The sequence below is a fragment of the Papio anubis genome, chromosome 5, assembly GCF_008728515.1.
Source record: "Papio anubis isolate 15944 chromosome 5, Panubis1.0, whole genome shotgun sequence".
NCBI classification, from domain to species: domain Eukaryota; kingdom Metazoa; phylum Chordata; class Mammalia; order Primates; family Cercopithecidae; genus Papio; species Papio anubis.
In genome coordinates this window covers 144,570,886-144,583,191 of record NC_044980.1, presented here as the reverse complement: position 1 = coordinate 144,583,191, position 12,306 = coordinate 144,570,886, and the positions used below count along the sequence as shown (strand labels likewise).

General features: G+C 45.6%; 1 protein-coding gene and 1 pseudogene across 2 annotated transcripts in view; one reads left to right on the top strand and one right to left on the bottom strand.

Moving 5' to 3' along the window:
• GLRA1 (glycine receptor alpha 1) overlaps positions 1–12,306 on the top strand; it is a 100,755-nt gene that overhangs the window by 62,930 nt on the left and 25,519 nt on the right. For both annotated transcript variants that reach the window (XM_017960062.3, XM_021939886.2), the window contains exons 4-7: positions 155–378; positions 3,772–3,854; positions 4,977–5,114; positions 8,581–8,795. In XM_017960062.3, coding sequence (XP_017815551.2) covers positions 155–378; positions 3,772–3,854; positions 4,977–5,114; positions 8,581–8,795 — 660 coding nt within the window. The remainder of the gene's footprint in view (positions 1–154; positions 379–3,771; positions 3,855–4,976; positions 5,115–8,580; positions 8,796–12,306) is intronic.
• LOC108586479 lies at positions 8,768–11,721 on the bottom strand (annotated as a pseudogene).

Below are 12,306 nucleotides of genomic sequence, written 5' to 3'. Positions count from 1 at the left end.
CACCTTTTATGTCTCACTCCCATATAAGATGCAACCACACTTAATAACATCCTCCAGAAACGGTTTTACTAATCAGAAATACCCAGGTCCTCCAAAAGTTGATGTCCTTGGGCCTAACTAACACTGCCTTCACCTTGTTGTTTCCTGGCTGTAGGACTATAGGGTCAACATCTTCCTGCGTCAGCAATGGAACGACCCCCGCCTGGCCTATAACGAATACCCTGACGACTCTCTGGACCTGGACCCATCCATGCTGGACTCCATCTGGAAACCTGACCTGTTCTTTGCCAACGAGAAGGGGGCCCACTTCCATGAGATCACCACAGACAACAAATTGCTAAGGATCTCCCGGAATGGGAACGTCCTCTACAGCATCAGGTGAGTTCTGACCAGGTTCACCCACTCCCTCCTCAGAATGTGCCTTACCCGACTACCTTCTGGGCACAGACCCTAAAAGAGGGGCCTAAACAGAGGTGAACAGGCCCTGGTAACCCAACACCTTTGCAGAATAGGCAGACCCAGCTCTGTAACTTATACTCAGCAAGTAATAATAAAATACAATGGGGTATTTTACTCTAGGAGCCAATGATTTATTATAACCAAGGAGACCAAGAAAGGCATCCTAGAGAAGGTGGGGTTTAAGTTACCCAGCATTTCAATCAAACAAGATAGGAAAGAGTATCCAAGCATGATTACCAATAGCAAGAGCTAAGCCTAGAAAATCACAGCAACTTCAAAGTAAATGAGCCTGCCAGGTGGATGGTGTTGCTCACGGTCAAGGCCAGGGCTACTCCATCCCTTCTACAAAATCTATCCCCCAAACTTTGCATTGGGTCTAGGAGTTTAGATTTCCTTCTCCAGATGTGGAGTATCCTTGAGATACTGGTTAGGGGCAAAGCCTTCAGAGTCTGCTGCCACCCCTCCGCACCAAGTCCTGATCTCCTCTCCTAAGGCATAAGGAAAATGACCAATGTCAAAGAGGTGAAAAAATACCTTACACATGTAATAATAATAGCTACCATTCATGAGAATTCACTAACTATGCTGGGTACTTTTCATGTGTTATATCTAGCCCTCCTAATAACCCCATGAGGCAGGTTTTACTATGCCCATTTTGCAGATTAGACAAATGAGAATCAGAAAAATTTAAGTAACCTGCCAAAGTTTCCAGTTTGTTAGTAGCAAAGCCTAGATTCTAATCTGTATTAGTGTGAATCTGATGCCCTCTCAAAGTCCTACAGCAGTGCATGGCATTCAATAGGCACTCAAATATTTGATCAATATATGAATATGTTCTTATTTCAAAGAACTTAAAAGGGCGCTGGCCCTAAATGTCTCCCCCTCCTGCTCCAGTCCTTCAGGGAAAAACATTTTGTTTCCTTTGGGTGATGAGCCTTAACTTTCCCAGCCTGTGGGAGAGGCTGTACAGATCCTAACCCTCAGGTTTGACTGAACTCGGTCTCTCCCAAGAGCAGGTTGGGTAGGGGAGGGAGCTTAGGAACCTCACCATCAAGAAAAGGCTTGGAGGAACCCGCTGCTCATATGGCCTTCCTCGCTCAGGAGCCCACTTTCCCATCCCCCCAAGTAAACATCCAGACTAGAGGAGTGACAGGCTTAGGAAATGGCCACCCAGGCCCGGCTGGCTAGGGGGATGGTAAGGTCAGCCTGCTTGGATTTTGCTGCTGCCAAGCTAGTTACCTATCTCTAGGAAGCTAAGTCCTGGTACAGCATGATAGAAGGACAAATCAGCAGAAAGTGATGTTTCCAAGGTCATTCGACTTCAGGAAATTAACCCAATGTGACAGCTGCCCCACTTTGGAGCTTTTATCTGCAGAAATTCAACTGCATTCACTTTCTCTTCACTGTCTCCCTCCTTCCACTCCCTTCTTTTCCCTCTTCTTCCTCTCCCTCTCCCTTCCATTTTTCCCCTTTTACTTTAACCTTATGCTTAAAGGGGCCCAGATCCAGAGCTGTGGGTGTGAGCTGGAGGAAGGAAGTTCACAAAGTGCTGTGTACCTCATCACATGCAGCCAAAGTGCCAGTTCAGTTCCACTAGAACACCACCAATTATGTGTCTTAGGGTATTGGGGTTGGCTTTTCAGGAGAGCAGTGCTGCCAGCAAACACATAAGTCAACCTCACCCTGGGACTCAGAATCCAAAGGCCAGGACACATGGTTTTGAATCCTGGCTGATGTATCAGCTTGCTGTGTGACCTTAGATGACTCTCAGCCTATCCCTTTCTGTACCCCGGGTTTCTCACCTGTCACATGAGGGAGTTGGCTTGATGATCTAAGGCTCTTTGGGCTCTGAAAGCCTTTCTTCTCCATCCCCTGCAGCAGGCACTCAGATGTTGGAAAAGCCTTTCAAGCTGGAGTCTTGTATCCCAGCTTGAGCTGCAGGCCTCGAATTCTGTTAAGGGGACTCCCTCTGGTTCTGAGTCTGTGGCCTCTGTAAGGGTTGAACAACCAAAATAAATAGCTAGCCCAGAATCCTTAGGAGCCCACCCCTTTCCGGTCGACCCCTAGCATGAGCCTACTGATGTGAGTCAACTGTGTTTGGACACCCAGAAGGCAGACGGCCTCTTTGAAATAACCTTTGATGAGCCCTGTGTGTGAAGAAGGTAGCCAAGAACCACTTGCAACATCTGCTGCAGGTGCACATGGGTGCTGCTCAACTGAAAATTTGAGCTCTGTCCCTACCTGAGGGCTATGCAGAAGAGTATGGAATGGGAGCAGCCCCTGGTCTCCAGGCAACTTGCTAAAGACAGGTCTCCAGAGGCCAGATAGACTCCAAAGAAACCCAGAAGTTCCCTGACTCTGTGTCACTTTAGGCAACCTACTTTTACCTCTCTAAGCCTCCATTTTTCAATCAGGAACTTGGAAATACACACATACTTATTTAATACACACAAGTTGTCCACACTCGCCACCACCCAAAGGTGCTGCATCCCAGTAGCCATCGGGAGCTTTGTCTAGGCTGGGCAAAGTTGGCTGGGAGACCAGATGGCCACCAGGTCCCTGAGGTGGGGTGGGAAAAGAGGTTTGTCACTACTTCAGGCCTGGGCCCAGCTGGTGGGAGCCACGGCAAGGGCTGTGAGAGCCTGGAGAACAGAGCCTGCCGCCAGGCCGGAGCCCCCAGCTCATCTGCACCTCCAAGGTCAGAGGGCCTGCAGGTCCCCAAAGCATCTGGCTGCACTCTGCTTCCCACCGCGCTTCTTGCCAGAACTCCTGGTGGATTTTTTATCCTTCAGTTTTGCTAAATTCCATTATGTGCATTAACAGTTTGTATGTGTGTGTGTGTAATTTTCAGGGCTTTCTATATATATAAATCTTGTCACGGCCGGGAACAGTGGCTCACGCCTGTAATCCCAGCACTTTTGGAGTCTGATGTGGGAGGATTGCTTGAGCTTGGGAGTTCGAGACTAGCCTGGGTAACATGGTGAGACCCCTGTATCTACAAAATAATTTTTAAAAATTAGCAGGCATGGTGGCACGTGCCTATGGTCGCATCTACTCTAGAGGCTGAGGCAGGAGAATTGCTTGAGCCTAGAAAGTTGAGGCTGCAGTGAGCCATTATTGCACCATTGCACTCCAGCCTGGGCCACAAAGGGAGATCTCACCTCTCAAAAATAAACAAACAAACAAACAAACACAAGTTCCCTGACCTTCTTTCCCTACCCTGGACAACTGATTTTCTAACAATAACTACAATAGAGGCACAGCCTCCCTGATGTGTGGATCCTGCATCATTCAACTCCCTTCTCTTCCCAGAATCACCCTGACACTGGCCTGCCCCATGGACTTGAAGAATTTCCCCATGGATGTCCAGACATGTATTATGCAACTGGAAAGCTGTGAGTCTCTTGCATGAGTCCTCTAGAAAGAACCAGGCTCCCTTTTTTACCCATGGGACAGGCAGAAATTCCCACACAGCTGCTCCTAACCACTAGAGCCCAGGAGATTACTGTAATAACCCAAAATATTCCATGAAGGACTTTGCTTTTAGAAAATGCATTAGAAATATAACTCCCCTTACATTGCCTGAGGACCACGTTTTGGAGCCAGCAGCGTTCTCCAAAGGGTCATTGTCCCATGTCTATGGTTAATGTGAATGGAGGAGAAATGACTTGAATGAGTCATGGTCTTTGAACCCACAAGATGTTCACTCCAGCAGGGGAAGTAACAACTGACTGCACAAATAACTCTAATAAAGGGTGGCAAGTGATTGTTGTGTTGTTAGAAGTACAAAGCACTGTGGCCTCATGGCAGAAAGAGTGCTTCCTTCTGATGGAGAAAGAGAGAGGGTATTGGAGTAGACTTTATGGAGGACCGGGATTTTAACAGATTGGAAAGCTGACTCCTGTGATTGCAAACAGAGAAACCAATCTGACTAACTTAAAAATACAGAAACCAAGGCAGAGCACTTAGACAACAGGAACTAATCGACCATTTCCTTGGAGTTCTACCTGTGAAGGGAATCAGCACAAACCAATTCTGAACCTCCTGTTACTTCACTCAATAGTTGCTGAAGTGCTGGGGCACAGTCTGGCCTAGCTTGAGTCACCATTTCACACTTTCTACCTTCTACCCCAGCCAGTGGTTAGTCCCACCAAGACAGCATGCAATAGAGTTGTTCCACAGAGGAATATCTGCTGTGAGCAAAAGAGGAGGCTGACAAGGATGGTGTGCAGGTGAAAATAGCAGATGTCAACAGCATTTCACCATGGGAGTAAGAGAGGGAACAACAGGACAAGCTAATGCAGAAGGTTGGGAAGAGAGGTGGAAGGGCTCTGAGGTAGATACAAATAATTAACCTGTTTTTTACCTCTTTTGAGAGGAAAATAAAAAGCAACCTGGTCTCACAAGTTCCATCAAGTGTCTGATGTTTCTCTCAGTCTCTAACCCTAACCAACCTTGACATGCTTCAAACAAGTGCTTCTGAGTGGTGACTGCTCCTTCTTCTGATCCCATCCCAGTTGGATATACCATGAATGACCTCATCTTTGAGTGGCAGGAACAGGGAGCCGTGCAGGTGGCAGATGGACTAACTCTGCCCCAGTTTATCTTGAAGGAAGAGAAGGACTTGAGATACTGCACCAAGCACTACAACACAGGTAGGTACAAGGGCCATCCTCCTCAGATCCCACCCCCCAACCAGGACCAGAGGTCATTTCAAACACATTCAATCATTGATTCAACAGATCTTATGAAGTACCCATGATGGGCACAGCTCTATTACCTACTGGTTAAAAGAATAGGTTTTGAAACAAAAAAGTGGCTCTGACATTTTCTTCCTATGACTCCTGCAGTGAGTGACTGAAGCATGGGCCCTACCTAATTACCAGGGAAGCTGGTAAATACAGTCATTATTCCAGGTAGCAGAATGGATCCTATTTCTAAGGCAGAAGTGAAGAACTGATATTGGGAAGATACCTAGTAGTCTCTGTCACAGATGAACTGGCATTTCCAATAGAGCAAAAGTAGAGAGAATGCTCACAATAGACCTCAGCAAGAGGGAGCTGAGAGGTGTCACTGAAGGTTAGTAAATAGCTAGAAAAAGTTCACTAGCCTGTGAGCTATGAGACAGCAGAGAAGCCGCGATGGTGTAGCTCAGCTCTCTGTCTCCCATGCCTTTGTCGGAAGATTGAATATCTGGATGACTAACTGGGGCCAGATCAAGACTGGCTTTGTGTGTCCTGTCTCAGGCTGAGAACAAGCTCATAAAAGCATGGGAGAAGAAAGTCAGTCAGTTGGTATAGCAGCTGGAAGGATGGGTAGGAAGCTGGGGTCTGAACCCAGAAGCACAGAGTAGAGAGGCATGGCAGGCCAGCAAGAGGAGGAGGTGAAAGAGAGGGATTGAGAGAAACCATTGTAGGCTCTGGTGTAATTAGACAGCCCAGTGAAGGTACAGGCACCCTGGGCTGCAGTCTGCCTTGGGCAGCTGCCTCTTTCTGAGTCACCTCAGAGATGTTTCAGAACCTCCAAAGATACTCTCTTCATCCCTTGAGCCATAATAGCATTCCCATAGCAGCCATGAAAGCAATGACTCCCAAGTCAAATCACCACAACTGACCCTCACATACCAAGTCTTTTACTCTTTATGCAGCATTTTCTTTTCTTTTTTCTTTTTAGCTTTCTTAAAGTATAACTGACCAATAACAATTGTATATATGGAAGATATGCAACGTGATGTTCTGATATACATATGCATTGTGAAATAATTACCACACTCAAGCTAAGTAACATATCCATCAACTCACATACTTCTCATTGTGTGTGTATGTGTGTGTGTGTGTCTAGTAAGAACACTTAAGATCTACCCTCTTAAAGACCTAAATTTAAGATTAAGCTAAAATGATAAAACTTCTAGAAAGACATGAGGACAAATCTTCCTAATCTTAGATTTGGCAATAGATTCTTAGATATAATACCAAAAACACAAGCAATAATGAAAGAACAATAGATAGATTTGACTTCATAAATATTAAAAGTGTATCAAAGGACACTATCAAGATAGTGAAGATAAAGAACCCACAGAATGGGAGAAAATATTTGCAAATCATAAATCTGATAGGAGTCAAATATTCAAAATATATTTTAAAACTCTTAAAATGTGAGGAAAAAAAAAAAGGCCAGGCATGGTGGCTCATGCCTGTAATCCCAGCACTTTGGGAGGCCAAGGCAGGGGGATCACTTGAGGCCGGGAGTTTGAGACCAGCCTGATCAGCATGGTGAAACCCTGTCTCTACTAAAAATACAAAAAAAAAAAAAATTAGTTGGGCGTGGTGGCACATACCTGTAATCCCAACTACTCTGGAGGCTAAGACAGGAGATCCCTTGAACCCAGGAGATGGAGGCTGCAGTGAGCTGAGATCGTGCCACTGCACTCCAGCCTGAGTGACAGAGTGAGACTCTATCTCAAAAAAGAAAAAGAAAAAAAAAAGTAAAAAGGAGATCTACCCTCTTAGCAAATTTCAAGCACACAGGACACCACTGTTAATTCTAGTCACATTGCTGTACATTAGATCCCCAGAACTTATTCATCTTGCATAACTGAAATTCTGTACCCTTTGACCAACATCTCCCAATTTCCCCCATCCCTCAGCCTCTAGCAACCACCATTCTACTTTCGGCTTCTATAAGTGTGACTATTTTAGATTTCACATATAAGTGAGATCACACAATATATGTCTTTCTGTGTCTGGCTTATTTCACTTAATATAAAAATGTCCTCCAGCTTCATCCACATTGTCACAAATGGCAGAATTTCCTTCTTTTTTAAGGCTGAATAATGTTTCATTTTCTTTATCTATTCATCCATTGAGAAATATATCATGGTCCAGCAATCCCACTTCTAGATACATAGATACATAGCCAAAGAAAGTAAAACCAGTATCTCAAAGGCATATCTGCACTACCATGTTCACTGCAGTAATATTCACAATAGCCAAGATATGGAAACAACCTAAATATACATAGCATATTCTCATTCGTTTCACTTGCTCTTCACCATTTTCATTTAAGTGAGAGCTGAACTCCGTGCTAGACCCTATGGATGCAAGAAGAAAAGACTGACAAGGCCCTGCCTACAGCTTACAGTCCAGGGAACTCCAGGAAATTCCCTATTGTGCTTCAGTAGACAGGAACTAAGGCCCCACCATTAGACTGGGCCCATCCCAGTTCCAGGGATACATAGACAGGGAGGAGACAAGCTGCCTAGTCTAGTGCAGAAGACAGAGAGAGAGACTGACTTGCCCCCTCACTCACTGTATTATGTCTTGAAGGCTCTGATGATCATGTGAACAGGGCTCAGGGAACACAGAAAAAGAGCAGCATTCTGCCTGGGAGAATCTTCACATTTACACTGCCATGGAGGAGAAGGAAGATTTCTTTGGCTGGTTGTGGGAAGGAATAAGGGCATTCTGGGCAAAGGGATAAGCAGGATCAAAAGCTCAGAAACATGAAAGTTCAGGGAATGCTCAAGGCAAGGGGTGGCATGTAGGGAGTCATGATTAGGGTGAAGAAAGATGGGGAAGTGGATAGAAAGACTGGTTAGAGCTTGGTTATAAAGGGCAGGCTAAAGAGTTTGAACTTTTTCCTGTAGGTAATGGGAACTGCCTTGCATAAGGAAAGAAGGAGGAGACCAAAGGTTTTAGAAGAGGAAATAACAGGATCAAGTCATGTTTTGGGAAGATAACTGGCAGAAAGGTAGAGAAAGTGCCACTTAGGCCCATTCTTAGCAACAAAATACTGATGATGATGATGATGACGATGGTGATGATGATGGCAATTGACAATCCTGAACATTTACAACGTATGAGGACTGTGCTAAGTTTTTCATAGGCATCATCTCATTGTATCCTCACATTAATCATATAAGTAACTATATGATAGAGGTATTATTATTATTATCCCCAGTTTACTACACATGAGGAAGCATATACAGAACAATTCAAATACTTGTCTAAGGACACAGGTAGTATGAGACTGAACCAGGACTCCAGTCGAGCTTGTTCTAAGCCTAGAGCCTTATGTCCTATTCACCAGGCTACACTGCCTTCTCACTGCAATTTCTTGCAGGTAAATTCACCTGCATTGAGGCCCGGTTCCACCTGGAGCGGCAGATGGGTTACTACCTGATTCAGATGTATATTCCCAGTCTGCTCATTGTCATCCTCTCATGGATCTCCTTCTGGATCAACATGGATGCTGCACCTGCTCGTGTGGGCCTAGGCATCACCACGGTGCTCACCATGACCACCCAGAGCTCTGGCTCTCGAGCATCTCTGCCCAAGGTAAGTCCCATTGCCCAAGAGCACAGAGCACCTGGACAAATAAGGACAGCATCTACTTCCTTGTTCTGCCTAAAACATGGGGAGCAAAGGAATTATTCACTACTTATTTATCTACTATACTTTGCAGGATCCTGCAGATCTTTGCAGGTTCTACACTTTTCTGATCCATCAAACCTTCCACCAGACTCAACATTATGTTCAATACGAGTTGCCAGACACCACATTCTGCTCCACTGTCTACCAACACCAGACACACATTCTGCTTCATTTACTGTTAACACTCAACTTCACATTCTCCTCCATTCACTTTCAGAGCTAAGTACAACATTCTGCTCTTTTCACCATTAATAGTAAAAACTGTGTGTCAGGGATCTCCAACACTAATCCCATATCTAGAGATTTGATAGAAAGATTCATAGGACTCAGCATAAAGTTGTATTCGCAGCTAAGATTTATTTATTTTTTAATTTTTTGAATTTAAAAAGGCCTTTATATTCCACCCTTTGAGTTGCAATTGGGACAACTGGGAGATGGGGAAGAGTTGGAGTGGGATAAAGAACTAGGAGAGGCTCAATGGCTGGAGGTCTGGTCCACTTAGTTTTTGTACTGGAAGAGCTCACTGCCGGTTTCATTGGGAAGACACATGTGGATGAGGGCTTCTGTCACCAAAAAGGGTTCGCAGTTGGCAGAGTGGTGACGGTCTTCAAAGTAACCCTTCTTCTCCTGGCCAACAGTCCAGGGAATGCATATGTTGGCACTACAATTGGCTACACCAGCAGAAAAGTCGTTGATGTTGGAGGTTTCATGGAATCCAGCTACGTGCTGGGCTTTGTCCAGGCCTCCCTTGGGATCATAGGCACGGATGTGGTACTAGTGCCACTTGCTTAGTTTCTCGATGGCCTCCTCAATGTACTTCAGACTATTCTCCTCCCACATGGCCTTGGTGCTAAAGTTGGTATGGCAGCCTGTACCCTTCCAGTTCCCAGGAATGGGCTTAGGATCAAAGGTTGCTATCACTCCAAAGTCTTCACATACATGATGCAAAATGAAACAGGCCACTCAGAAATGATCTCCCATGCTGATTCCTTCACAGCATCCGATTTGAAATTCCCACTGGGCAGGCGTGACCTCAGCATTAGTCCCCGCCATCTTGACTCCAGCATACAAGCAGGCCTGGTAATGGGCCTCCACAATGTCCGTACCATAGGCTTTGTCTGCTCCCACACTGCAGTAATATGGACCTGGGGTCCTGGGAAGCCATTGGAAGGCCAACCAAAGGGGTGCCCATCTGTCCCCATGAGGGGATATTCCTGGTCCATGCCAAACCAGGGGAACTGGTTGCTCACCATGTCCATTATCCACTTACAGGTGTGCCTCAAATTGGTCTCTGCAGCCTTTTGGTTGTACTTGAAAACTTCACAGAACACCAGCTTGTAGGGTTTTTACTGAAGGTATCCCAAAACATGGCAGCAGGCACGAAAGGCATGTCACTGTTGGCGCCTTCAGACTATAAAATACTAGAGCCATCAAAATGCCAGGCCAGGCATGGTGGCTCATGCCTGTAATCCCAGCACTTTGGGAGGCTGAGGCAGGTGGATCACCTGAGGTCAGGAGTTGGAGACCAGCCTGGCCAACATAGTAAAACCCCGTCTCTAGTAAAAATACAAAAAATTAGTTGGGGGTAGTCGCACACACCTGTAACCTAGTTACTTGGGAGGCTGAGGCAGGAGAATCGCTTGAACCTGGGAGGCCGAGGTTGCAGCGAGCTGAAATCGTGCCATTGCATTCCAGCCTGGGCAACAAGAGTGAAAACTCTGTCAGAAAGAAAAGAAAGAGAGAAAGAGAGAAACAAAGAAAGAAAAGAAAAGAAAGAGGAGGGAAGAAAGAAAGGAAGGAAGGAGGAAGGAAGGAAGGAAGGAAGGAAGGAAGGAAGGAAGGAAGGGAGGAAGGAAGGAAGGAAGGAAGGAAGGAAGGAAGGAAGGACGGAAGGAAGGAAGGAAGGGAGCGGGGGGGAGAGAGAGAGAGAGAGAGAGAGAGAGAAAGAGAGAGAGAGAGAGAGAAAGAAAGAAAGGAAGGAAGGAAGGAAGGAAGGAAGGAAGGAAGGAAGGAAGGAAGGAAGGAAGGAAGGAAGGAAGGAAGGAAGGAAGGGAAAAGAAAGAAAGAAAGAAAGACAGACAAGAAAGAAAAAGAAAGAAAGAAAGAAAGAAAGAAAGAAAGAAAGAAAGAAAGAAAGAAAGAAAGAAAGAAAGAAAGAAAGAAAGAAAGAAAGGCAAGAAAGAAAAAAAAGAAAGAGGGAGAAAGAAAGAAGAAAAGAAAAGAAAGAAAAAAGACAAGACAAGACAGAGAAAGAAGAAATTCCACTCAGGCAACTAACTCTTCCACACACTTGGGCTCACTGTCCCGGGTCCGGGTCTTGCAGCGCAGTCCTTCTCCAGTAACATCGATCCAGATATACATGGCCTGGACTCTCTCACCCTGAGACAGGGACATGTACACATGCTTAATGACTTTGTTTAAGTGGGAACATGCTGAGGCAGTCATGGTGGAAGGTGTTCTGGGCGCCGAGCAGGCAGGCGGGTAAAGGTAGGCCGTGAGAGTGAAGTGAGGAGAGGAGAGGAGGCCGCCGTGCTGCTCACACACTCCATTCTTCTCCCATTCTCAGCTCTCCACAGCTAATATTTATTACAGCAACATATTCAGAAGATATGGCTAACTCATCAGGGGGAAAGAACATAGGCAGAGACTAGAGGAATCCATGTGCGGGCTTCCTTACTCTCCCCCTCCCATGAGGGGTCACACAGAATGCACTCTTACTCCAGCAACAACAATGCAGACATGCGTGTGCTATGTTTCTGCCCCAAAAGACAGAAAAACAGAAACTGTTAGCCAGGCATGGTGGCCCGCGGTTGTAATCCCAGCTACTTGGGAGACTGAGGTTGAAGAATCACTTGAACCCGAGAGGCGGAGGTTGCAGTGATCCAAGATCATGCCACTGCACTCCAGCCTGGGCAACAGAGTGAGACTCCATCTTAAAAAAAAGAAAGAAGGAAAGAAAAACAGAGTCTGCTCTATGCTCTAAGATTCATTAGAGGCTCAGCGTTCCATGTTTTAACTGGGGGCTGGTCATATCAGCACCCTCTGCCTAGCATGTGCCAAAATTCCAGACTCCCAAAAGGAAAGCAGATTGTTCAGCAGGAACCAGATTGTACAATCTAGGCACAGTGAGCCAGCCTTATCAGTTAGGGAAAGTAGGAATATTCCCAAAATCCAAGTTCTCAGATGCCATCTAAGAGGCAACCTTGCAAGCAGGCCCTTCCTAAGATAGCAGCCTCAGGCCTGTTTTGTTAACCCTTTTCTGATCACACTTCAATTTGATACTTATATTTCTAGTGTTAAACACCACATTTGGTGTTAACTCCTAAACCATATTCTGCTTCTTTCACTATCAACACTAGACACAGCATTCTGCTCCATTCACTATTAATGTCAGATACACATTCTGCTCCATTCA